General features: G+C 44.5%; 1 protein-coding gene across 1 annotated transcript; it reads right to left on the minus strand.

The window, feature by feature from the left end:
* Positions 1–180: 180 nt before the first annotated feature.
* On the minus strand, positions 181–25,766 carry LOC147191413 (uncharacterized). Its single transcript, XM_086134686.1, is given in 64 exon segments — positions 181–1,709; positions 2,296–2,478; positions 2,792–2,872; positions 2,950–3,059; positions 3,349–3,514; positions 3,692–3,754; positions 3,899–3,952; positions 4,151–4,168; positions 4,421–4,474; positions 4,989–5,042; positions 5,121–5,174; positions 5,500–5,553; positions 5,703–5,756; positions 5,845–5,898; positions 6,167–6,220; positions 6,542–6,595; positions 6,667–6,720; positions 6,849–6,902; positions 7,047–7,154; positions 7,368–7,421; positions 7,518–7,571; positions 7,942–7,995; positions 8,170–8,223; positions 8,479–8,586; positions 8,674–8,727; positions 8,885–8,992; positions 9,084–9,137; positions 9,231–9,284; positions 9,414–9,467; positions 9,603–9,710; positions 9,875–9,919; positions 10,104–10,148; positions 10,716–10,769; positions 10,857–10,910; positions 11,105–11,158; positions 11,243–11,296; positions 11,473–11,526; positions 12,022–12,066; positions 12,505–12,558; positions 12,849–12,893; positions 13,131–13,184; positions 13,267–13,320; positions 13,624–13,731; positions 13,991–14,044; positions 14,151–14,195; positions 14,788–14,841; positions 15,216–15,260; positions 15,581–15,634; positions 15,738–15,782; positions 16,224–16,277; positions 16,393–16,437; positions 17,216–17,269; positions 17,467–17,511; positions 17,714–17,767; positions 17,923–17,976; positions 18,648–18,755; positions 19,332–19,385; positions 19,454–19,507; positions 19,617–19,655; positions 20,480–20,599; positions 20,812–20,856; positions 21,647–22,303; positions 25,616–25,744; positions 25,746–25,766. Coding segments are annotated over 64 exon segments (4,779 nt in total). The 3' UTR covers positions 181–1,559.

Here is a 25,766-nt window from a genome sequence, read left to right on the forward strand (position 1 = left end):
GTGCAAGGGTGATTCCACTACGGGGGATCAATTTTTTTTCATAATCACGCTTTCGAGAAAATAAGCAATAAAGAAATATAATTTGTTACGTCCAGCTCAACCATCAATGATATACATTAAATGAGTTATTTTATATGTCATATTGTGAGAAAAAGACTCCTGGTTCCCGGTTCGGGAAAATACTTTAAAGGATTTTATTGAAACAAAACCACACACAATATAACGATACAGGATCACATAATACGTATTCAACTTAAACAATATATCTGATTCAGTAAATCAATTCTCACTTACATGTGTGATTTCACCATTAAACAATTCAATCTAAAAAGTAAATGTAAAAAAAAAATCATCAAATTAAATTAATATACACGGTAAAACAGATAAATCATATCTGGATATTTTACAAGTAAGGTTTTATGGAGAAAATGCATTCACCAGCTCCGCCTTATTGCTTGACTTATTGTGAATTAACTGGATGGAGTAAAATAAGAATTTCAACTTCAATAGGAAAGACGCAAATCTGGGAGGAGCCCTTATATAAACCTTATGGTACAGAGACATGTGTAACCAGTTTCAACCCATGCCCACTTAGCCCACCTAAAACCCATACAAGTCCCAGACATGGATGCCCCCTTCTAACCCATGCCTACTAAGTCCACACGTAACCCAGACATAGTTGACCAGTTCCATACCCACTTAGCCCACACATAATATCCAAGGCAGGACCCATCAGTGGATTATGACCAAATGTGGGTGTTTTTTTTCCCCTTAAAAGATATGAGCACTGATTCTTCGGGTCCAGAATCATAATAAAACATATTACATATATATACCAAACTATCAAGAAAGTAGTAATAGCAGTTTCCGACTGAGGTTTCATTGCAACATAATCATATACTGTACATGAGTGAGAATCATTCTGAAGCTTTTGAACAATTGTGCAACACTCGTTTTGATTTGATCTCAGACGATGCCAGTCTGAACGGAATTTCTCTCATTTGAAAAGATTCCCATTTTACGAGGGAACAAAAGTGGCTTCAGTGCCCATGTGTACAGAATCCCAACCTGAGACAGATTTAAATGAAAACGTCAAACATGTTCAACAGTTCTTTGTATGCCAGACAAAAGACAGCACCAATATTCCTGAACAAACAAACGGTCCCATGCAACTTTGAGGATGGATTAAATCCACGTGGAACTCATAAATAAATTGTTATCAGCGCCTCGAAAAAGATGACAGGAGAGTTCGACTGACCCGTTGCCTTATGGCCGATAGTTTGCCGGTGACTATTTTGCAATGAAGAATGTGTAAGTCGATCTTCATTATTTACACAATGTAATCGGAGACCTATTTACATCCCGTAAGTGTCTGTAAACAACGTATTTTTCCGTGAGCTTGAGCGCACGACACTCTTTCAACTTCAGACAAAATCCCCAGAGCACCAAAAAACTAAATAATAATACTTAACAAGGAGCATCCTTAGAAGTTAGCGCAGAGTAGGCATTTGTACCCAGGACCTGAAACTCTTCTGGGGTGGAGCGGCTGAAAAGCTTTTCTAACTAAAGCAAACGGGTCCAACACTGAAGCCAAACTGATGTGTAAAGTTTCTACCACCCATTAGCGCCACATCTCTCACAGGAAGTAGGTGGAGGTCCTCAAACTCAAACACCGACTCCCGGGGTCCTGACACCATCTCCTCTCCAGGCTGACGATACAGAAAGAACATGATATCGAATTTGCTCTCCTGAGTTATAAGAAATCACAATCACTTGAGTTTAATTGAGTGAATGAAAATGTGACAAATGCGGTCCAAAACCAGATTTAAACCCAACTACACTGCTTTGGCCGAAAGCAAAATGAAATCCGGATGCCACCGGTTGGTCATTATGACCAGTGGTGGAGAGAGAGCAGCGCTTTGTCTGCTGGCCTAAACAACATCAGTTGTACCGACTTACTTTCCAACCAGAATTCCACATTTGACTGCAGTCTGGCCCACGTCGGCAATTGGATTGTTTCTTCAGCAAATCAGATTTAAAATTTTCCTCACGGGACAAGATAGCCGGGCCACAATGATTTAGCCATTGATCAATCCTTTGATTGGTTGTCCAGAGCAAATCAGCTTTGACTAGAAAGCACATCTGTCATACTGTTGCCATTTAGAGAAGGGTAACACCAATCTACAAGATACAATGTTCCAACCACATCATATCTTTAAAAAAAAAATGTGGCTGGTCAAATGAATGTTCTTAACAAATTCTAATGTTTTTTTTTTTTTTTTTTTTTTTACATACCACACAATCTTGAATTGCTCCGAGGAAACTTTGCTTCCTTGTGTCAGTGAGAAATTTGATATCCCTTTCGGAGCGGCCCAACTTGTGTCCCGGGTGGCAGGAGTAGGTCAACTTCTGCGTGGCTGCGCTACTGTGCAACCTCAGGAAGCGCATTTGAACCAAGGTGGCACCTGGATAAATAAACTGTACAAAGGAGACGTGATGTTAATGTCGATTGCTCCAATTCCAGTTCAATCTCAAAAGATAACATCTTAATAGGAATTCTATTTGGGCTTCAATTTAAGTAGCATTTCTCTTGATCTTCAAATGACCATTTCTAGTTCCCATAACATCATCCAAGTAGCGAACCAAAACCAGCATGCCCAGGTGTACGCCACCACTAAAAGCCATTTCCATCTGCGAATCTCCTGGGGGCTAAAGTACTAATTTGGTTTAATCTCTTATTTACAGTAAAATGGTCCTAACATGCGCACAAATATTTGGGCAGTTGGTCCACCTGAAATCCTCGGTCCAGCCTGCTGAGCCACTGAAAGGAGCCCTCTGCAGAAGATTCTTCCAGCCAGGCTTTCGTAGGCAACTGCAGAGGAAGACAAAAATGCCCATTTGTAGTCATGGATGTGATGATATGAGGTTTGTGTTCTTGTGTTTATGGACCTGAGAATCTTCAGGATGGAGGCACGTCTGTATTGACGTGCTCGAGAAGCTGCAATAGGCAAGCAGAGCGTCAGCGGAGCTGCCTTGGTTTGGGTCGACATAATATGTTCCTAAAGGGAACAGTTAGCGAGAGTTCAATATTCAGATCCGCAGTTGTAAACGGATGCATACAGATAGTTCTGCAAAACCTGGAAAGCAGTTGTAATGCATACATACACCTGTATGTCATTATCAGATGATGTCGTAGCTTAAAACGAAAATAGGTGCATCCGCACCGCCGTGAAAGTAAAATGCCACTGAACATTCATTGTCCTTCATTCGATTAGACCGTGTGCGTGTCAAGATTGCACATCTCATAACTGATTCCCTGACTGATACTTTGATTATTTGCTAACTCACCACTGGTGTATTCTGGGTGGCAGAGCCAAAGTTCGAGACAGGTGGTGGCGGGATGCTCTTTGGTGCCATCGGGAGGATCCATCAGGAGACGAAGTTCCCGCTCTAGAGAATCCAGAAGAGTTTGGATCAAAGCGTAATTGGGCTTGTCGGACACATACATGAGAGCCTGGACACACAGAGAGGTGGGGGGGGGGGGGGAGTACGCATCAGGGCTGTCCATTCATTTTCAAATATAAATATACTCTCTTATGTTTGTTTTGTTATTCAGTGGAATTGATTCTCAATTTCTTTTGAAATTATATTTTAGGTTGACTTGAGCACACTGGAATGGTGCGTTACCAACCTTGAGTTCTGTCAAAGTCATGTTTATGGATGGTCCTGGAGGACCGGGAAAACCAGGCGGACCCTAAACACAAGGATGACAAAAGTAAATGCTCATGTTAATTCATCAAACCAATTCATGACTTTTCCCGGTTCACTTGTGGTGCCTCAATTACGAAAGGCTCCCTGGTGTCCAACTGGGAGGAGATTGTGTCTACTTTGAACTTACTGGGAGGCCTCTTCTACCTGGCAGACCAGGTAAACCCGGGTAGCCCTTTGTACCCTACAAGGAGAAGAAAACATCATGACTACAACATGCACGCAAGCGCACCGATGCCGAACCATTAGTTGATTCATACAATTTCTCTGGAATTTGGCACTGAGTTGCATTCACGTTGGACTACGATTGCAGGAATATGAGCCTCGCAATAATCTAAAATACTAGAAGTGCATGTAAATGTATTTGCGCTATTTCTCCTACCTTCAATCCAAATGTGCCCTGTAGCAGAAGAAAGAACATAGATGCCATTTAAAACATAAAATCATCATTGTACAACCTTTCTGTTGTTTGAGCATTTTCCAGGGTAAAACAATATGCTTATATTTAAAATATGCAGTGATGCTCAGAAAATCGGAAAACAAAGGAAAATATAAGTAGTGCAAACGAAATAGGGCCAGGATGTTACAGGAATCATGTCTACATGGTAAATGGTGCAATAAATATACCTTCTAATAACATAACGAAACTTACAGGTGATCCAGGCAAGCCTGATGTCCCTCTTGGCCCTGGTGGACCTATAATTCCCTGCGGAAGACAGTGCACTTGAAAACAACCACCACTGTATACAAAGTGCTGTACGTGGAGCAAAAAGAATTCATACAACAACAAACAATAAAACAATCAATTAGGTCTTGATGTCCTCCAGACGGGATACAAGTGTCCTCAATGAGAAAGCGTCTTTTTTGCTCAGCGGGGCATCGAACCGACAGTCATCCGCATAGCAGTGGAAGGAAATACCATGTTTCCTCAAGATGGAAACCAAAGGGAGCAGAGACAACAACAAAAAAACAAAAAAAAAACAAAGACACCATAATCGAACCCTGTGGAACACCAAATGACAGTGGGGCAGGGCAAGCACAAAATACCGGTACTGTGATCAACACATTAGCGGGTGAAATATGTTAAAATAACTGGTGCTTCCATTTCATGGATTCACTGTGCACAGGCACACAATCTAAAGTCCTGTAAGTGAACTTGAAACTGGCAATGTGAGCTTGTATACATCAAATTTAAGTTGCTTTTTTTTCTCCAGGTCTACCTTTTCTCCCTGGAGACCAACTTCCCCTGGCAACCCAACGGGTCCACGGATACCCTGAAGAAACAAGGACATACAAGAATGACGGTGGTAGCCATTTGTCAGTCTAAAAAAAACACATAATTCACAGCCTACCTTGGTGCCATCAAATCCAGGTAGTCCCGATAGCCCCATGCCACCTTTTTCACCCTGGGAGGAAAAAAAAAAAATGTAAAAGAAAAACTTTGTGGCGCTAAATGTTTGGGTACAAATCTAATCACTTCTGTGTAAAGATTGTGCGCTTAGCTAAGAACATTCAATTTTTGGCAAAAAGACCATAAAATTCAGACTAAGAGCGGAGACTTTCCCCCCTCAAGTTTTAAACCCAAACCCAGGAGCCTCGCATTCTCATGTAGCCTACCAGAAAACAGCATTGCTATTGCAGTCATTTTATACCATATTCTAAGCACATGCTGCAAAAACGCACCTGCTTTTTTTCTCAAATTCAGCGAATGTGCGCGTACAAACAGTTTACCTTTGTTCCCGGTTCGCCTCGATCCCCCATCTCTCCACGAAGACCCGGTTTACCCTTGGACACAAGTAAAGAACATCAATTTGGTGGTTGTTGCAGGTTTGAACATTCGAAAAAGAAGGTTCCGTGACACGTCCTGTCGTGTTTACTCTGACGAAAGCACGACGAGCACCATCAGCTCTAATTGGTAAATGAAAAACACTCACAATGGTGCCTGCCCAGCCAAGGTGGCCTGCTACTCCCGTCTCCCCCTTTTCACCCTGAACCATAAAACACAATTTATCGTCCACTCACGGTTGGAGATTTAATAAAACAGAACATGTGCGGCGTTGTTTCCAGATAACGTACTTTTAGTCCTCTGATGCCCCTGGTTCCTCGAATTCCAGCTTTTCCTCGCTTTCCCTGTCGCCAGGTTTGCCGTGTTTTTAAAATGAAGCGAAACAAAGAAAGTGCAGAGGAGCAAAATATTTGTGGGAGCCTCATGACAAAGGAGCAGTCGGTCTGCATTTTGCACAGATTGCAGTGATTCCAATACACCTTTTCAACATTAGCTCCTTGTTTTTCTTTTCCTTAATGTGAAAAAAATGACTGCTCTTTTGCAGACGGATCTCCCACAGAAATGCCACCAAGACACTGCAACATAGACACAACACGTAAGACAAGGTTTTACCCTCCGCCCAATGTGACCGATCTTTCCTGGTGAACCACTTTTGCCATCATCTCCCTGTCAGGGTAAAATAAAAAATTTACTGGAAAACAAAATGCAAAGTTGAGGACATACTTTACATCACATTTTCATCAAGACTTCAAGCATAGAAAAGTCAGAGAAACAAGACAACTATCATCCGTTATCATGTTATATTATCGTATAATAAGGCGACCACATCTCCAAACTGCATCACGTTTGCATAACAATACGACTGATATTTTTGTAGATCATCTATGGAGAGATTCCTAATCGGAGAACGCAGATGCTAATGATGGGAAATTGACAATACAAGGTATTGCACATCAGAGTAAAATATGAAGACAATATTAGTGTTACCTTTTCGCCTTTCATGCCCTGTTTCCCTTCAGGTCCTTGTCTTCCTTGCCCTCCCTGCAAAGTCATATTTACCGTTTCCAAAAACTGCGATCTGATGAATACGTAGCAACAAGATTTGATCTTACAGTTTTCCCAATGAGACCAGGAGGGCCCTGAAGTCCCATCTCTCCAGGAGCTCCCTATAGGACACAGACGAAACAAAATCTAGGCTGAAAGTGTTGCCATGGAAGGAAAAACACACACACACAAAACGATTCAAGTAACCTCTGGGTTTAAACTGCAATATTTCTGGTAAATTGACATTTACCTCCAAGCCAGGAAGAGCCGAAGGACCTTGGATTCCTGGTAAGCCTTCTTCTCCCTGCCAAATCAATCAAAACTCATTTCATCAAATGTATTCATTTTGGCAGAGCGCGTCATGTGTCGACTTCATTCAGAACTCCATTGCGGGTCCATACGACACCGAGTGAGTAAACAGAGTCATTGTTGCTATTTGGATCTCAACCTGCTGCCCAAGTGGGCCTGGTGCTCCGGGCGCTCCTTTCAGCCCTTGTTGTCCCGCTTCCCCTTTAGCTCCCCGGTCACCTTTAGCGCCACCCTTTCCTAGGTGACCCTGTTACAAGAGAGGACATTGAAATAGTGATTTAATAGTCAGTAAGGTAATATGATGACCTGCTAATTTAATATGATGGGGATCTTTTGATACCCCCCCCCCCCCCTTTTTTTTTGGTTAAATCTATAGTTACAGTATATTGAATGATGGGACATTTGAATAAAAATCAACGTTGATTAAAATAATACATTGAATTATGGATATCTCACTAACATGTGGTCCCGGTTGTCCAATGTCGCCTCTGACACCCCGCACTCCAGGTATTCCCTTTACAAAGGACATAACACACACAGCACAGAAATTCACAAATATGTCTCTCTGCACACGTTGTACAAAAATGTTTCGATTCCAATAAAACGTTACCACGGGGCCTCTTGACCCGACAGGTCCCGCTTTACCACCGTTACCAGACTCCCCCTGGAGAGGTACAGAAAAGTCATTCAGATCAGTGGTCCCCAGTCATGGCTGCCCATCAGCCGAAATAGCTATACGCCGGTCCGTTTGTTACGACTACTTTCTGTTGACTGCTTCTTATTTCATTTAGTGGTGGATTCCGTTTATTTCAACGTGCAAAGCAATGTTAGAAGGGGGACTCCGATGGGCGAGAGTCGTGCACCTTGTGCGGCCCGCTACCAAATGGGCCGAGGCCCGGTACTGGTCTGCGGGCCGGTGGTTGGGGACCCCTAATTTAAATGACTAACTCGGTGGCGCATGTTAGCGATTCCAGAATTGAGAGGAAACGTCATTCAATTCTGGAATGAACCCACATCACCTCATTACATTTCACCTTTTGTCCTTGAATTCCCTTTGGCCCTGGGGATCCCGATGTTCCCGCACTTCCCTTGGAGTCAAACAAACACACCAGGAAAAAAAAGTATTACCCCACGATACCATTATTATAAAACATTGGTGAAAAACCGAAAGGGAACATATATACTATAGTCGTTGAATAGATTTTATGTATGCAGCTGCACCATTAATTCACAGCCGTTGTGAGAAACAGACAAGGGCTCACCTTTAACCCCAAAGGACCTGCAGGGCCCACTTCGCCAACCAGGCCTGGTTCACCCTATTCATACAATAATAATAATAATAAAGAGTCACCCAAGCAAGCAATGACTTTTTTTTTTAATCGTAACTAGATGCCACATATCGTCACTGGTTGCCAGCCAACCGCAGGGCACATGCAGACCAACAGCAACACTTTCTAGGCAATGTTGACACCCAAGTCCACGAAACATTATTTGTACAAAACTGCCTTCTCTGTTGCAGTGGACGCCTAGGACTCGTGTGACTGAAAAATATGAAGCAATACAGGCCTCACCATGAATCCAATATGGCCTTTCTTCCCCTTTGGGCCTCTTTCACCATTTTCTCCAAGTTCTCCCCAGGCGCCCTCGGGACCAGAAAAGCCTCGAGGTCCCATGTCGCCCTGCGGTCCACAATCGGCTTGATCGGTCAGAAGCATACGGTGCCATTTACCTTGATTCTATATTTCAAGACTACTCGTAAAGACGACCTTGTCTCCTTTCAATCCAGGATCTCCTGCTTCACCGGGATGGCCGACATCCCCCTGCAGAGTGAAAAAAACAAACCATGCTCGATCGGCGTCATCTGACCAAAAAAAGATGTCCAAGAAAAACAAATGGCTTCAAGGAGCAATATAATCCGACTCCATTATTTCAAAGGAGGATGACATTCACCTCCAAACAGAAGATCGATGCACCAACCTGTTTTCCAACAAGTCCAGCAGGACCCTGTCGTCCTTTTGGGCCCGCAAGTCCTCTCACTCCCGGTAGTCCTGGAGGACCATGTTGCCCTCGAGGCCCGGAGTCCCCCTGTCAGAAATAAGAGACAAAAAGCTTCCGCGTGACCTTTTTGATCAGATCATGACAAAGGCTTTGGAATGAATCTTCAACATTGACTGACCGGGTCTCCTTTCCATCCAGGTGGTCCATCATCCCCCGTGTTACCCGGTTGACCCTGAGAAGTGAAGCAATCATGAATTGGGTTCAAGATAAATACCCAATAGATTGATTTTACATATTTCTGACATTTTGTTGATCTGAAACCAACCTGTTGTCCATCAAGTCCCGTCAGGCCGACATCACCAGCTAAGCCGGGGAAACCCTAAAGTGAACAGAGACTGACTTTTAACAGTCCAACGTGAATTCGCATTGGCTTGAAAATACGACAAAAATTTTAACGAGCGAGAAAAAAAAAAGGGAATTTTGTTCTCAAGGAAACTCTGTGGGTGACCTTCTCTCCTCTTTCTCCCGCTGCTCCGATTAATCCAGCCGCACCCTGCAGGCCCTGTGGCGATCCAATAAATGCCATTTCATACAAATTCAATTTTTATCACCACAGATTTTGCAGATTTGTCTGGCCTATGAAGAGTAGCGGCACAGCGTCAATGAAAACGGCAGTTGGTGGTAAATACCCACTCACTAGGATTCCTGCTGGCCCAGATGGCCCCTGAGGTCCGGGGGACCCGTTACTTCCCCGGGGCCCTGGTTTTCCAGGAGCTCCAGCATCACCTGGGAGACCTGGAGCACCCTGGAAATAAGAAGAACGCAGAGCTCGATAATCATCACCACAAAACTGGTTGCAAGTGACGATTCATACAAAAATAACAGAATAGTAGGTTTTGAATAGTCTTGGGGGGGGGGGGGGTACAGTCATCATTCTTTATCAGTCTTCATTTGAGAGCAGTGGCTTACCGGTGCACCCTGAATGCCTTTCGGTCCTTCATCTCCAGGTCGACCCTGGGCGGACAATGTTACAAGGATGTAAATACAGGTGGAAAAAGAAATCGATCACAGACAAAAGAGGCTTCAGAAAAAGGAAAAAAAACATTCATCCTCACATTCACACCAGCTGGCAATCATTCAGTAACGGTAGCGTAACATCGATAGTGTATTGTATTCATATTCCGAAATCAATTCTCACCTGGGGTCCCTGGGGGCCCTTTTCCCCAGGGGAACCTGGCAGACCCTAAAAAGAAATGCGGAACATGTTTATTCTGCCTTCAATTTACACAAGCCGCTGCAAACACATCCATCTTTTATCCCAGCTCTAAATCAATCTCTTAGTATTTCCCCTAAGCCCTTACTTTTGCGCTTCTAGATCCAGGCTTAAAAAAAAAAAACATTTGGATGCAAGTTTAATTAAGAACAGGAAAATATGAGATGAGAGTGGTGGACCAAAGAAGCAACTCAATGAGGAAAACCCACACGGGAGTCCCGAAAAGCAGCTCAGCGAAAATAATTACCATGGCAGAAAGATTTCATGACATGAGAATTTTGAAGTAGTTTGTACTGCCTTGTTGAATGCCCAATTTTGTTGCACTTTGAGATAATCACTGGATTGTTGACGCAGTACATAAGGCAAAAAAGGCCCTCGATGCGGGCGATCCTGGTCCATATGCTGCTTATGTGCCTGTGCACGCTCAATGGGCTATGTTCAACCCCTCCACTCCATATTTCAGAAAAAATATGCTAAAAAAAAAAAAAAAAAAAAAGACAAAGGAACAGGCAAAGCGACGAATGGCTATATACTTACTGGGGGCCCTGGCTTCCCAGCAGGCCCAGGAAAACCTCGATAACCCGTCTCACCCTGGTGCAGAAAGCACAGAAGATTTTTTTCTCTCTTTTGCACGCAACACCGTTTTATGACAGTGAGGTTATGAAAACTTGAGGTTACCCTCTCTCCAAAGGCTCCCGGATGGCCGCGCATGCCCACGGTGCCGTGGATACCCTGATGGTCATGGCAACAATAGACAGAAGAATGTAACTATTAAAAAAAAATGAACGTCACCCAACGATTGCAAGACATTGACTGGGAATAGTTATGAAATGTATCAAAATTCATTTGAGGGGGTTATTTATGGTCCAATGAAGTCACACCGACATTGATTATGATGCTGTTTAATATGTTCAAGAATCACTTACATACATGCCAACCGGGCCCTGTGGTCCTTCCTTGCCAGGCTTCCCCGTGAAACCCTGCGACAACACGCACACATTCCGTCATATACTGTGTGTAACGGTAGACATTGCGCGAGGATTGTTGCGTAACTGCGGACGAACCTTTTCGCCCGGGGCTCCAGTCATGCCCTGGGGTCCCGGCGACCCTTGAGGCCCCTTAAAAGTAAACGCATCACACATGCGATCAGAATGACCGGTACACTTTCAGCGAATGAGACTTTGACTGTGCAAAGCGCATTTAAAACAGAAGACTTGTTGGTTTCAATAAATCTCTTCCGTCGATTTAGTCGAAAACATCGGTGTAGCGTATTGTGCAATCTTGTGAGGCATACCATCGAACCCAATGGTCCATCAGGTCCTCTTTCTCCAGAAATTCCCTGAGGACCCTGACAAGAAGTCGGGAGAGGTAGAAAGAAAATACGTGTTAGTTCGTGTAATGACAGGCACAAGTTGAATTATGATGAAGTGAGAGTGATGTGGGAATCCAGAGCTGGATTGGCCGTCGGGCAAAGCGGGCAGAGTACGCCGGGGTCTTCGGGGGCTGATGCGGTGCAATTAATTCATTTTTCCTCACTTAATGAAAAATTAAAAATTCCCCAAGAGCCCAGCCTACAAATCAGAGTGAGCAGCCCATGACGCCATTTCCAAAATAAACAGTATCATGAAACAATCAACATCCTTGGCAGAGGGACCTGGTCGTCGTCAGCGCCATCTCGAATAGAATAAATACTTTGAGAAAAATCATTTGATGATTGCGCTCAATGTTAATCAACCTCATTGTTTTCCCAATACGGTACAGCGGAGCAAGTGGGAAGAAGCTCAGCAAGTGCAATGATGTCATCGAGTAAACACAGAAGTCATGAAACGGGCGACTCTCTTACCATGATCCCGTTATTACCCGCAGGGCCAGCTACACCCACGTTACCCTAAAAAAAAAAAAAATACATACGTTTTACCAAGCAGCGGAGGTTCATGAAAATGCAAACACTTCATATATTTTCGGACGCATCTACAGTTGCAGATGTGTAAGCTCGATGCCCTTGGACCGATTTAGAAGCTGAGTGAAAGAGTCATCCCGCTCATCCTCCAATTCAGACGAAAACATCCATCTTGTTCACAGCCTTTGTTTCTTTGTGTCTTTTGTTTGTCATTTTTAAATTGCAACTTTCCGGCATTTGCGTAGATTAGCGATGACTGTGGTATAAGTCCAAACTTGGGTACAAAATCAAAAGATACAGTTCATCCCATTGCTGAGCGTAATGCAATAATTAAAAAGATGACAAATCCATGGGGGGGGGGGGGGGGGGTTATACAATTCACACACATCATTTTCAAGTGATTAAAATATGACAGAGAATGGGAACCTGTGTACCAGGCTTTCCTTCTGGTCCCTGTGGTCCAGGGTGACCCGCCAAACCCTGCAATGCGTTAATCAAACGCACAAACAGAGATACATCAACATTCATAAATAACTCTTTTTTTTTTTTTTTTTTGGTTCAAAGGTCATGTTTCACTTGAAAGAAAATATAATGGGCTTGGGAAGCGTCAACCTCTCTGAAAATTCAAATATCCTATTCACGCATGACAAAAAGAATGACAATTGAACAAAAATGATGACGACCTTTGCCTACATCTCAAACATGAACACACAGCCTCGACTTTTAAGCAAACGACCGCATGCTCATAAACACATTTCTGACAGGATTACCGGTGGACCTGGCTGTCCGCCGGTTCCACTTTGTCCTGACCGCCCCTGGAGAAAAGAAAGGACGCAAATTAGATATGACAGCCCGAGTTTCGATCCCCATGGAAAACGAGTTAGCAGCATGATGTAAAACCAAGTTCACTACGTTGCAAGGAACTCAAGGAGGTGGCGCTCAGGCTAAGTGTGACTTTTTTTTGGTGCAGAGGATGAGGAATTTTCACTAAAAGGTTGTTTTTGCCTGTAACGGCTGCATTATGAATTTGAGGAAAAGCACAAGAGATTTACCCTGTCGCCTCTGGCTCCCGCATTCCCATTTCGTCCATCTGGTCCTCTGTTACCCTTGAAAAAAGTTCACACATCGATGAATGTGACTGTGGCCTTAATGTGGCGTTTTTTGTGCTCATTTGCATGTTGTGCTGACCTTGAAACCACCACTGCCCTGTTTTCCCTGATGACCCGTTTCACCGTTTGCGCCCTGAGTGAGGAAAGATAAGTCAGTCAAGACAGCGCAAAGAATGACACTTTAAAAAGTCAGCGGCGGGCTTTATTGTGCATCAATCAGCCTGACAGGTCGTACAAGTGTTTTTATTTGGATTTAATTTGTCCTCTATATTTTTAACCTTATTTAGGAGGAATTCTTGTTCCGTGTTGGTCTTCATAAAATAAGCATGACAAATCGTTGAGAGCTGACAAATCCTTGCCTTTAGCTCTCGTAGTTTCATGTGGAACACTGCCAATGTACTCGTCCAAAATTGAGCAAAAGCGCCGCGCGTTGTACCTCAATGCCTTTGGGACCAGGTTGACCCTTGGCTCCAAAGTAACCTGGAAACCCAGGGGGGCCCCTCTCTCCCTGAGGACCTGGAATACCACTGGCCCCTTGAAAGCCCTAAGACAAACACCAGAAACGACCTCTGACAAAGATCTGAGAGATGCGGAGGAAAGTACTTGGAATCTCTTCTGGTAGGGAAAGGGTAAAAGGAAACGTGGCGGTGGAAGCGGAAAATGCAGGAAAGCATACATGCTCTCCTCAACTTTTTACAGGTGACGTTATTGAAACAAAGTCTGTTCATTTCTGTGGAAAACCCTCTTGCTGGTGAATATTTCAAGATCTGTCTTTCCTAACGATATGTCAAGCAGTTTCTTACTTTATCTCCTTTCGGACCTGGAATCCCCGTGTCCCCATCTTGTCCCCGGATGCCCTGTACATAAAAGAAAACTTGCAGTATTAGGAATCCTTTGCATTGCTGAGCTGGAGCTGAATAAAGTAAAAACCACACCGAATTGTTTGACATATTTTGAGCTTACCGTAGGTCCGGGGATGCCTGGTGCACCGCAATCTCCTGCTGCACCCTAAACAAAAGGTCGGTAAGGTAAACTCTTATGTGAATTAATCAGCAAAAGAAGACCGTATTCATAAATCATGTAAAAGCTCAAAGAAAGAAAATATTTGAGTCGATGACAGACATATCAAGTCCAAGTCGAGAGCGCTGGCAGCAATCACCCACTAGGCGGCACTGTTGAGCTGGTGCTCTTTTTCAAATCAAACTATGGTATACACTGGTCAAGTTTCAGGCCCTTTTGATTTCAACCTTCATGACGACACTATTTGGATGACATTTCAAAGAAATAGCAGGTCATTTGGGTTAGCTTTGTCCGGATCCTCACTGAGGACCCGTTTGCGTTGGATGACCGAATCCGCTCCGCACCGAGGCTTTAAGGCTGCCTCTACCACGATAAACGGTGGTGAACTTCAAATATGTTTTTTTTTTTTTCCATAGGGGCAGAAATACACCAACATTGTTCAGTTACATTAGCGTGCTACACTGTTCTCACAATGTGCTGCAGCAATTCCCTAGGGCAGTGGTCCCCAACTTTTTTTTGTGTCGCGGACCAGTTGAGACCGGTGGTTGGGGACCCCCGCCCTTGGGAATATCGAACTCACCATTGGCCCTTCAAATCCGGGTTCGCCTCGCATACCCACGGTACCCACATGTCCCTAGGGTGCAAAAAAAAAAAAATAGCATCAATAAATAAATAAGCAAATCATATGATAAAAAGAAAATCTGAAAGAAATTGCTATCAGGCACGGTCTTGTCATTTGTAATGAGAGGGTAAGTGGAAATCCAATTCACATTCTGTAAGTATTTTGCAGCACACCAGACAGAGAAGGAGGCCACACACATGCACGTGCGGGCATGCACAGAGAGATGTCCAAATGAGGAGGTATGCACACAGAGCGTGGGATGTTCGATGCTCTTCTCAGGGGCACCTCAATGATGGCCGCGATACAGAACAGGATCCCTCCAACAACTGCTTGCCATTTTGCTCAAATGTTGCTGCCATCCAAACAAAAGCCAACAACATACTTACAGGATCTCCTTTCGGCCCTGCTCCACCACTCAGTCCTGGTGTTCCCTATCAACAAATGTGAAAATCGTTGAACATATTCATGACAAAGGTCGCACGACGGTCTTTTAGTTATACACCGAAATAAAGCAGTGGGACAACCTCTCTACGGTATTATGGGTGCCACACCGACTTGCTCTCTAGTTTGTGCCCGAGCCGATCCTTGTGTCTAAAAATAGCCCACACACACTCACTCAAATGTAAACCAGTGACACCAATGTTGATTAGATTTTCACTTAGAAATTTAGTTTGTGGTGTTATAGCAACACGTGTGTCATGAGCACACACCGATTTAAAAAATGTTATTTTATTTTTTTAATTCTACTTACTTGGGGCCCTCTGGGTCCTGGAGGCCCCGCCTGTCCATCTAAACCTGGGGGGCCCTGTCAAGTGAGAATGAAGTACATAAAATAAAAGAAACGCATGTTAAACATTGTATGCTAGCTCAAACACTCAAGTGTCAATACAATCATGCAAAATTAATACCTGTGGACCTTTGCGGCCGACATTGCCTGGAGGGCCAACGTCCCCCTAAAAAGGGCAAAAATAAACCAATCGCACAAAGTAATTAGCCAGCAGAGAAGCATCTCAAAATCAAATGACCTGTCAAGGTTATTTGAGAGTCAAAACAATGGCCGTCAAGATGTAACTGTGGTATACAAAACATGTTAGACAACTCCGTTCTGAACGACCGCACGGCAAAACGGAACACTTCAAACACTCAACAGTTGACTTGGAAATGAAAGGCAGCTTCATTTAGTTGAACATTCTTATTTCATAATTTATGAGCAAAACTGTAATTAGCAACATGGACTGAGTTCACTGACACCTAACTGCTAGGCTTTGAAAAATAAAAATAAGAAATTCTTGAGAAAAAAAAATCTCACGTGAGGTCAAGATTGATCTCACATTTTACACAAATTAAGAAAAATCTTTCAAACTGCGCAACTGAATCGAAGATGTCCATTTTACCCTTGAGCCATTCACTCCTTGAAGACCAACTTGTCCTGTAATGCCTGGTGCACCCTGCCAATGAAAAGCACACCTGAAAAAGATGTAAAAAAACAACAACAAAAAAAAAACAACAACCCCAGAGCATTGTAGAACGTAATCAATTTTTGTTTTCTTCCCACTGTCTTACCGTCAGACCTGGAAAACCCAGTGGGCCGTCCAAACCATGCTCCCCCTGGGCACAAGCGGTGTAAATATTTTGTATTCTACCGTGACACGTATTCAACATAGCATTACATACGCTGCACTTATGTGCACACAGTACTACATATGGTCACTATATATACTATGCATACAATATCTCACAAGACGACAAAACCGTGACGTCAAAGTCATTCGTCACTTCAGAAAAAAAATATATTGGGGCTTTCATCAAATCTTGTATGATAGCACGTCTCTTACACAAGTTTTGGAACAGCCAAGGATTGCCTGATCTCACCCTAAGAATGCTGACATTAAACTGCAGCAGTTTACAAAATGGATGACAAATATATCTCAAGACTTAATAAAGCCCATTATGAGCTCTTCCTTACATTACAATTTGGCTTTAAATCCAGTCGCTGCACAGATGTTTAAAAAAAAAAAAAGTTATTTTGGCAGCGATAAGGCAAAAAGAAGCCAAGCGAAATATTTTTCAAGCACTGCCATCTTATCCAGAGGGCCTCATTCGGGGCCCTTTGTAGAATTTTAATCATCGAATGATTCTGGTCGTAGCAACAGTACAGCAATACAATAAAAACAGTTACACGGAAAAGGGGCATAAAAAGTATGACGGACGAATAAAAGTTAGACCATGAAATTCAAACACGAGATCGATGTCATGATTCTGCTTTTGATTCATAGTTTTTACCGGCATGGTTCTGTTCCATTTGGGCTTTTTGGGTCCAATAGCATGACGCAGTCCTTGACACTAGATTTGATACAATTGAACCCTGAAAGGGCAAATCACTCACATCGGGTCCAGGCGGGCCCTCTGGACCACTGCCACCTCGGATCCCGGGAGGCCCCTGCAAAATATGTTCAGATTCAGTTTTTACAAAGCACTTCATCTTCTACAAGGGCAGCAAGAGTGTTCATCTCATGACGGATCATGCGATGTGCCGTCATCTCTTTCGACCGACTCGAACATCACTTGGAAAAAGCTCGTTTATTCTGACACGAAAACTACCGACTGGGATGGAGTATCCAAGCGAAGGGCACTCACCCTCGGCCCGACAGGACCAGGTGACCCTGGTAACCCGGCTGAACCCTAAAATGGGCAAAGACGGTCCAAGATCATCATTTTAGACACGTTCCTTCAAAACAAATATACCCATCTTCTTTCCATGTCATGGAAATCTTACATATTCTGATCACCACAGCCCTTATAACAGATTTGACGTATTCATATAAAAATGCAGAGTTCAATCACAGGGCAGGTAGTCATTGTGAACATCCACCAAGATTTGTACCTTCTGGCCAGGTTTCCCATTTTCCCCTCTTGAGCCTTTTCGACCAGTGAGACCCTATGGGGAAAGCGGGAAGGGAAAAAAAAAATTGGAATAGCTAGAATATTATTTGAGGTAAAAACGTAAGTGTGTACATTTCTCACAAGGGCAGAAAAGGCATTTGCACTTTTGTAGTTTTTACTACAGTGGGCTGTGCAAAACTTGGGCCTCACCTCATCACCCTTTTCCCCTTTGGAACCTCGCTCGCCACGGTAGCCCCATGGGCCCTGAAGTCACTCGAAAATAGGACATTCAATCAGTTCCTCATGAACACATCGGACATGCTATGTATCTCTGCGTGCCATTCGATTGCGGCGGTGTCCAAACTTTTTGGGTTTGAGGGCCGCGTGCCGGAAAATGGAAGGGTGAAAGGGCCACCGTGTGTGGGTCAAGAAAGCAATTCCATATTGTTTGTCTTGTCCAGGTCATTTCATCAGCTTTCCGGTACAGGCGTTAAGGCAAATAGTTGAGGCTTTTTCAAAATTCTGTCTCACAGAATACATCTTGCTCTGCACTGAACAGCAGCCAAATCCCAACTCCACATTCAGTAAAAAAAAAAAAAAAAAAAAAAAAAAACTGGAGTAAGGTGACCAATTTTCAGTTACTTGAAGTCTTCATAAATCAGCCATCGAGTAGAAAGTGCAAGAACTTATTTTGGCCTCCAAATTGAACTCATTATTCACTGCAGTGTTTTGAAGATAAATTGCGTTGTACATTTATTTTTATCTTCAAATATAGAGAAAAGTTCAACAGTACATCCTCCCTCCTCACTCTGGCCGACCTTCACCTTTTTTTTAACTAACCTTGCAGCCCATGACAAATGGCCCTCGGGCCGTAGTTTGGACACCACTGCTCTATCGCTTTCACGTAGAACGTCATATCGAGCCAAAGTACATACCTGTGATCCAGCAACACCCTGTGACCCCTGCTGACCGTCTTCTCCGTTTTCTCCATCTCTGCCTGGGGCCCCCGCTCTTCCGGCAGGACCCCTGGGGCCCCGCTCACCCTTTCAGACAACAACATCAACCATTACAAGTACGTGATATGCGACCTGAGACAACTGTGACATTTCACTCATGAAAAGCATGCGGAAACAGAAATCATGAATGAACTCGTGACGCAGGGGTTACAATTGTTTAGAACGGCGCGACTGTAAATCATATCTTCGCACTCTGTGTCAAGTCAAAGAAAATTGGGTGGAACCGTTTATCACACAGACAAGGTATCACCCGGATCGCAACGTCTTGACATCTTGACACAAAGATTGTGGGGAGCAATAACTCACTTTGAAGACAGGTGGAGAACAAGAAGTGATGGATTGACACCCCCCCCCCCGCCACACACACACACACACACACACACACACCAGCCCATCACTCAGGCCCGCTACATTATATTACACACTGTAGTGGATGATTAATGTCATGCTTTTATGCAGAGGGCGGCATGATGGATGAATTGGAATATATTTGCGGAGGCATATTTCACCTGGCGATACTGTACGCATATGCAGACACACTGATACGTTATATGAACATATCGAGCTCCCGTATCTTCATCAATTGATGGATTTGCTGCTTACCATCTCTCCCGGCATCCCCGGTCGCCCGCGTTCGCCAGGTTCGCCAGGGGGACCCTGAGTAGAAAGAACAGGAAAACCATTTCAAGAATTAGCCTTGATCATGCCGAGTGCCAATTCCTAACCTGCATGCCAGTCTTGCCCATCTCTCCGGGTGGTCCAGCGGGGCCATCATTAATCTAAAAACTCACAGTATAAACATGGTCAGTGAAGCTTACAAAAGAGAAAAACAAAACAAAACAAAACAAAACGTTAGGACAATGTTATTTAGCATCCCTGCGTACTTACAGGCCAACCGGCACGGAGTAACTGGTAGAAACTGGTTTGCTGCAAGAAGCAGACACACAGAAAATTCACCAAATGATGAAACGACATAGAATTCAACATCCTTTCTTCATTCGTCTCTATTACTGTAACATTTCTGCGCTTCATTTCCTAACTTTGTCATCCAGAGGCCTCTCGGGGATTGACTGCAGATAAGTCCCAAGTATGTACAATAACAACCCACAGACCACGAGCAGATTATATTTCTCTCATCTTTTCCTCGAATAAATGGCTGTCCATCATTCCGACATGCTCGGGGTGCATTCCGCAACATCGGGCTGAAGTCATCGTTTTCACCGAATAAGCAGATGAGTACGGATGATGTTCTTGCACGCGCCGTCTGTGTGTTGGCTCTTCATTTGTGGTTCAAGAGATTGCGAGCGGGATCCACACATGAATAGAATCTGGATGATTTGGGGATGGATTCCCGACTCCCACCCAAAGTCTGCTTTGTCTTCATTCTCCAACATCTCTCCCTCGCCTCCCAAAATGACTGGCAATATTCCAAATAATAAAATCCTGCTGCGTGTCGTCACACAGAACAGAACGAATTTCCAACAGGGAAGTGAGCCGACTACAACTACTACTGGAGCGACACACCGAGTAAATATGGCTGCCCTTGTTGTCCGTTGCACCTGCTCGCGGGCCGGACGCTTCTTCAGATTTGATAACGAGGGACCAGACTCTTGATTGCCGGTGGACCGAAGCGTGCGGAGTGTTGTGATGGTCAGATAAGAACATCTTAACAACCCATGCATGCGTGCGTACTTTGCTTTAACCAAAAGAACTTTAAAACGGTGTTTTGGTCAGCCGGGTGTGTAGTGTACCTGGAAGGCAGCCCATTCCTCAGCAGTGTTCCTCCACAGGTACAGGGTCGGTAAACCTGGTGGTCCCGGTGGTCCACGGTCACCCTTATTTCCTGGACTCCCTTCAGGGCCGATCTTACCCTTCATGAATCACAACTCGGCATTGATAAAAATGTATTTCATGCTGCTGTGATATATTAGGAGTTAAAATGATCAATAAGGCATGTTGGGAGCTCATGAGACAAGCATTTATATTCCAAAAATGTACACCTTAAATGGATTTATTGGTGTACATTAGGATGTTCACTCTTGTGAGCCGAGTGGTTTAATGTGTCAACGCGTGCATTTCTCACCTTATCGCCTTTAAATCCAGGCCACCCAGCTTCTCCGTCGCAGCCCTAAAGATGAATGAACGTCATGAATACTCAAGAGAACACACAAGAATTAAAACACAAACGGGGGAAATTGCTTCTCGATTTAAAAGATGCGAGTGCGATTGCCCATTCATTCATTGCAGTAAGGCTTGGGGTCGCCAAACTTTGTGAAACCGAGAGCTACTTCGGAGGTACCGATTCACGAGAAGGGGAAGAGGAAGCTTTGCTTGTATTTATGCGTTCGTCTACAATCGACAAGAACTGTTGTCTATTAGCCACCATCTGAGCTTCATTTGTGAAGGCTACGCCACACAAACATGTTGAAGCACGTGTCTTTGATGCTACGATCGACGCAAAGGGGATCATGAAGGCTTCGGAAGGTCTCTAGAAGTACGTATCACCGGCACGGCGTTCGACTGGTTAACACGTCGGCCTGGCGGTGCAAAGGTCCGGGGTTCAATTGTGGCTCCGGCCTTCCTGTGTGGAGTTTGCACGTTCTCCCCGTCCCCGTGCGGGTTTTCTCTGGGTACTCCGGTTTCCTCCCACATTGCAAAAACATTCACGGTAAGCTAGTGGAACACTCTAAAATTGTCCCTAGGCGTGACTCGAGCACCGATGGTTGTCCGTCGACGTGTGCCATCGCGATTGGCTGGCGACCTTCGTGAGGAGGAGCGGTTCGGAAAATGGATGGATGGACCAAATCCCAAATTTTGCTCATGTTTCACCAAGGGAAATCAACATCCACAAAGCAAGACAAAATGGCTTCTCTCGACTCCTACGATGCAATATCATTCTTGATGACATTGCAACTTACCTCTTGTCCAGGAGGGCCCATTCTGCCCGGTGGTCCGGGCTTGAGACGATACAGTTTGCCATCCGAACCCAGGGCCAGGCCTCCTCTTTTCGATGGAATGCTTATGGTTCCAGATTTGCTTTTGATTGGAAGTTTACCTTGGAGTCTGGCTGGATGGTTGGTGTATGAAATGTTCCGCGTGGTCGTTGGTCTGTCCCGCTCTTCGGCCTTTCTGACAGATGGACTTTGGTAGATGACATGAGAAGAATCGGTCCCATCGCCACTCGAGTCAAAGGGTGCTCGGGGAAGCTTAGGAGGAACGGTAAATACCACAACCGGCTTTTTGCGGGTATTTCTGCCATCAAGATGAATGATGTCACTGGTTGGTTTTCCTGGAAACGACGATGACGACCTCCCGGCGGGGTCAACCTTTTTATCTGTCGTGATGTTGTCCTCTAGATGCTTTGACGTCACTCCGGGCTTCCCCTTCCGGTTTCTCCCGATTCCATTTTTGAAAGGCTTCCACTGAGGGTTAATTTGTCCGCCGGTTTGCAAGGTCAGATCCAAGAATTCAGTGTCCTCATCCACAACAACGTGCCCCGCTGCACCTTGACGACTTGTTCCCGAGGGCGGAGTCCCATCTCCTCGAGAAGCACCTCGTCGCCACGTCGCATCTTGCTAAGCGATAAAGAAGAGAAAGAAGGTCCGAGTCAACATGCGCTCTGACGTTCATCTTCTCTACTTATGGTTAAATTAAAGTTTAAGGCTTCTATTTTTTTTTTTTCTTCAAGAAGACAAGAAAACCGACCACTGCAGAAGAAACAATGACATCACGGACTGGGAGAAGGGCAAAGCCATCACATCAGAAAGCAATAAATCCATCCATCCATTTTCTGATCCGCTTATCCTGAAGCTGAAGGCTTAGGAAGCAGTCGCACAGCAAGGGAAGCCATTCAGGATAAGAAATGTTGGAAATCACAATGGCTCGACAGCGAACGCACGTATGGAAAGAGGAGCAGGCGAGAGCGCGGCAGGAGCTCACCCTGACAGATTGTTGGGTAGCGCATACTACGGAGAACACGCGGTAGTCGCTCAAACAATCGTATCATATTACTCCTGACCCTTTGCGTGCCGCCAGAATACTGCAACAGTTAGAACAAATTAATTTTGAAGGCCAGGTGGGACACACATGAATGGGGGAGCAATTCAAGAGAGAACAGATGCCACAGCCAGTCAGATGCAATGTTCGGGGTGAGAGTTGTGCCAGCAAAAACCAGCAGGATTTATTGATGGCTTGGAAAGTGTTTTTATTTTTCAATGGCCTCCAACCGCCCCCAACCAAAAAAAAAAAAAAAAAGAATGAATGAATGAACACAAGATCAACTCTTTCAGGTACTCATTCAGCAGGATGTTTAATTAAGGGCCATGCATGAAATAATCATGAGATAAAAACTTGATGCGCGGTAAGTGCGGAGGTCAACGTGAGGTGAAGGAAGGGCGGAGGGAGGGAAAAAAGCCTCACTCGGTGCCTCGAGAGAAAACAAAGGCCCTTTCATGCTTTCTTATCCTGATACGCAGTCAGCCAGCCTGCTCCGCTTGTCAAACTGACACTGGACCCGCCCTCAGCTTATCTCCTCCCAGTCTGTCAGATTCCCATTTAGGTTTTCAAGACTTCTATGAGCCCGATTTTCAGGCCCGGCGCAAGTCTGACTGATGAGTCTGTGTAAGAGCGGCGTTCCCTTTCTTCTGGTATTTAAAAAAAAAAAAAAAAAAGCATGTTTCAGCCTGTGTTACGAAAGTTGGATTAGAGCAGGTTATAGTGTACACCAACACAAAAATTTAACACATTAATAATTTCCCCTTACACCTCTTGCGATCGACTTGGGACCAGTCCGAGGTTGGACAATCCAAATTGCGTTTCATTCTTTTGTTCCTTTTGCTCTCATGGAAGTCACCAGACAAATTCACACAGACTTGAAGCTTCAGCCTAACTATATGACATGCTTTATTTATTGAGTGCATCTCAGAAATAGTCCATATACACGATGGAACATGTCATGAGAAGTCTTCTGTAAGCGAGCTGCTGGGAAATCATTTAAGTTGATTATGGGAGGGGGAAAAAAAAAAAAAAAAAAAAAAAGAAATTGGCTCCGCCGTGACCTAGTCAAAGACATTACATGGCAACCTGTATGCGATAATACCTAACAGGATGATCATTACACGGTGTCTGTACAAATCTCAACAGGAAAGCCAGACATTCAGAACGAGGGCAGATGTTGGCAGGCTACACCTGGACGGCGTTAATGGTTATTAGCGCGTCCCTCCGTCAGCCTGCTCGGCATCTGTACGCATGCAGCTGACAGATCGACTCTTACAACTTGATGGCGGCCCCATTGAATGGCAGAAGTGCCGTCGGCAAGAATGCTATCAACACGCACGCACATGCACACAGATATACAAACACGCACGCACGCCAGCGCAACGAAAACTTGCTCCTACAAAGGCCTAATCAAATGACAAGGTCCGTAAATCTAGCCAAGACACAGGTATGCAAACATATTCAGACTGGCTGGGTCTTGCAAGCGGCAATTGGCTGACCTGGTAAAGGAGAGCAAAGGCCTGATGATTTAGGACAGGGTGTCCCAATCGTTACTGGGCCAAGGCAGCCATTTTAAATTGAACAATCTCACCTCACGCCACTAAAAAAAGGAAGTCGACTGAAATAATGATGTTCTCTCCCTCTATCAATTGATTGAGAAAACGGGGCCTTTATCATTGAACGCAAAGCTGAGGCGCTCGCAGTTAGCCAAGACATTCTGCCGTATGTATGACATGGCGATAGACCTTCCGAGAACGGATAAAAGGAGCATTTTATGCTTCATTTGTGATTAATAAATATCGCCTGGCACTCCTGATGATCTCTCACAAAACCCCGGTTGGGATTCAGTCATTGAGCAAAATTCAAAACGTTCCAAGGTTTTGATATTCGGAATCAATGGAATCATAAGCATCAAAGCTAATGAGTTCATTGTTGAAAGGCGTCCCGTCACCAGGAACTTAACTCCATCCATGCGTGTGATTTTCTGTTGCGATTCCGTTGAGCCTGGCATTAATGCCGTCATGTTTTTTTTTTTTAACTCTGCAGGACCACCCATGTTCCAAATCCCACTGTAAGTTGGGATCAAAGAGTGAACCCAAATCCTCAGTGGTGGTCTGGGGATAGAAGATTGGAAAGCATGCATGCCCGAGAGGTGTGGGGGACGTTGAAATATTTGTATACATAAAGTGAGCCGACTCCACCTCAGGCCAAAGACCTTTACGAGGCCAACCCCAAACCGTAGCGAGTGACTGCAGCCACCATCGACGTCACGACGCACGCAGCCGATGTCGCACCGGTTAGCCGTGTCCACGTACAATGGCGTAACTCTGTTGAGTGACACACAACACTCCGCCTTGGGTGAACGCGCTTGAAGCAATGAAGCCCATTTTTGGAAGATCCATAAATGAACATGTCGCAGTTAAAGCTGCAATGGTCAAAGCACGAGAAGAAAATCGTTTTTAGTCCGGAAATTACAGTACAAATAACGCTTCTCATAATTTGACTCGCTTCAGTAGCCACAGTTGTACAATGAAATAGTCCAGGACAGCTGGGATTTTGGACTAATTTACACTGGGGTCTTAAAAACGTTGAGTAGAGCTGTAAATGGGTAAACGTCGACGATGCCGTCAAAGGAAATTGTGCATCCAATTGACACGTCTCAAAAGGCTGAAAAGAAAAAGCACGCGCAATGCTCCTGGCATCCGTGCCACTTGCAAAAACAACTCGACAAAGAACAATTTCAGCACTGTAACTCCACAGGTGAACTTGCGTTCCGCGAGTCAACACCAGACTTGCACACAAACACAAAGAGAGCATTCCACAAAAACACAGTTGGCCTCCTCTACTGCCTCTCACACAATGCGCTTAACTAGAAGCAGTTCAACGCCTACCTGTCGTTTTGGCCGCCTTTGGCCCTGCACATACCGCCCGTCTTGATCCAACAGCAAGCATCCGAGGAACAGGCACCATCCCAGAGGATAGAACATGACTGGAGAGGAGACACTGCGGTTCTGTTTTGCACTTCGGCTGCGTTTCATTCAT

The sequence above is a fragment of the Hippocampus guttulatus genome, chromosome 17 (assembly GCF_054856545.1).
Source record: "Hippocampus guttulatus isolate MCC_2025c chromosome 17, RoL_Hgut_1.0, whole genome shotgun sequence".
In the NCBI taxonomy this organism is placed as follows: Eukaryota; Metazoa; Chordata; class Actinopteri; order Syngnathiformes; family Syngnathidae; genus Hippocampus; species Hippocampus guttulatus.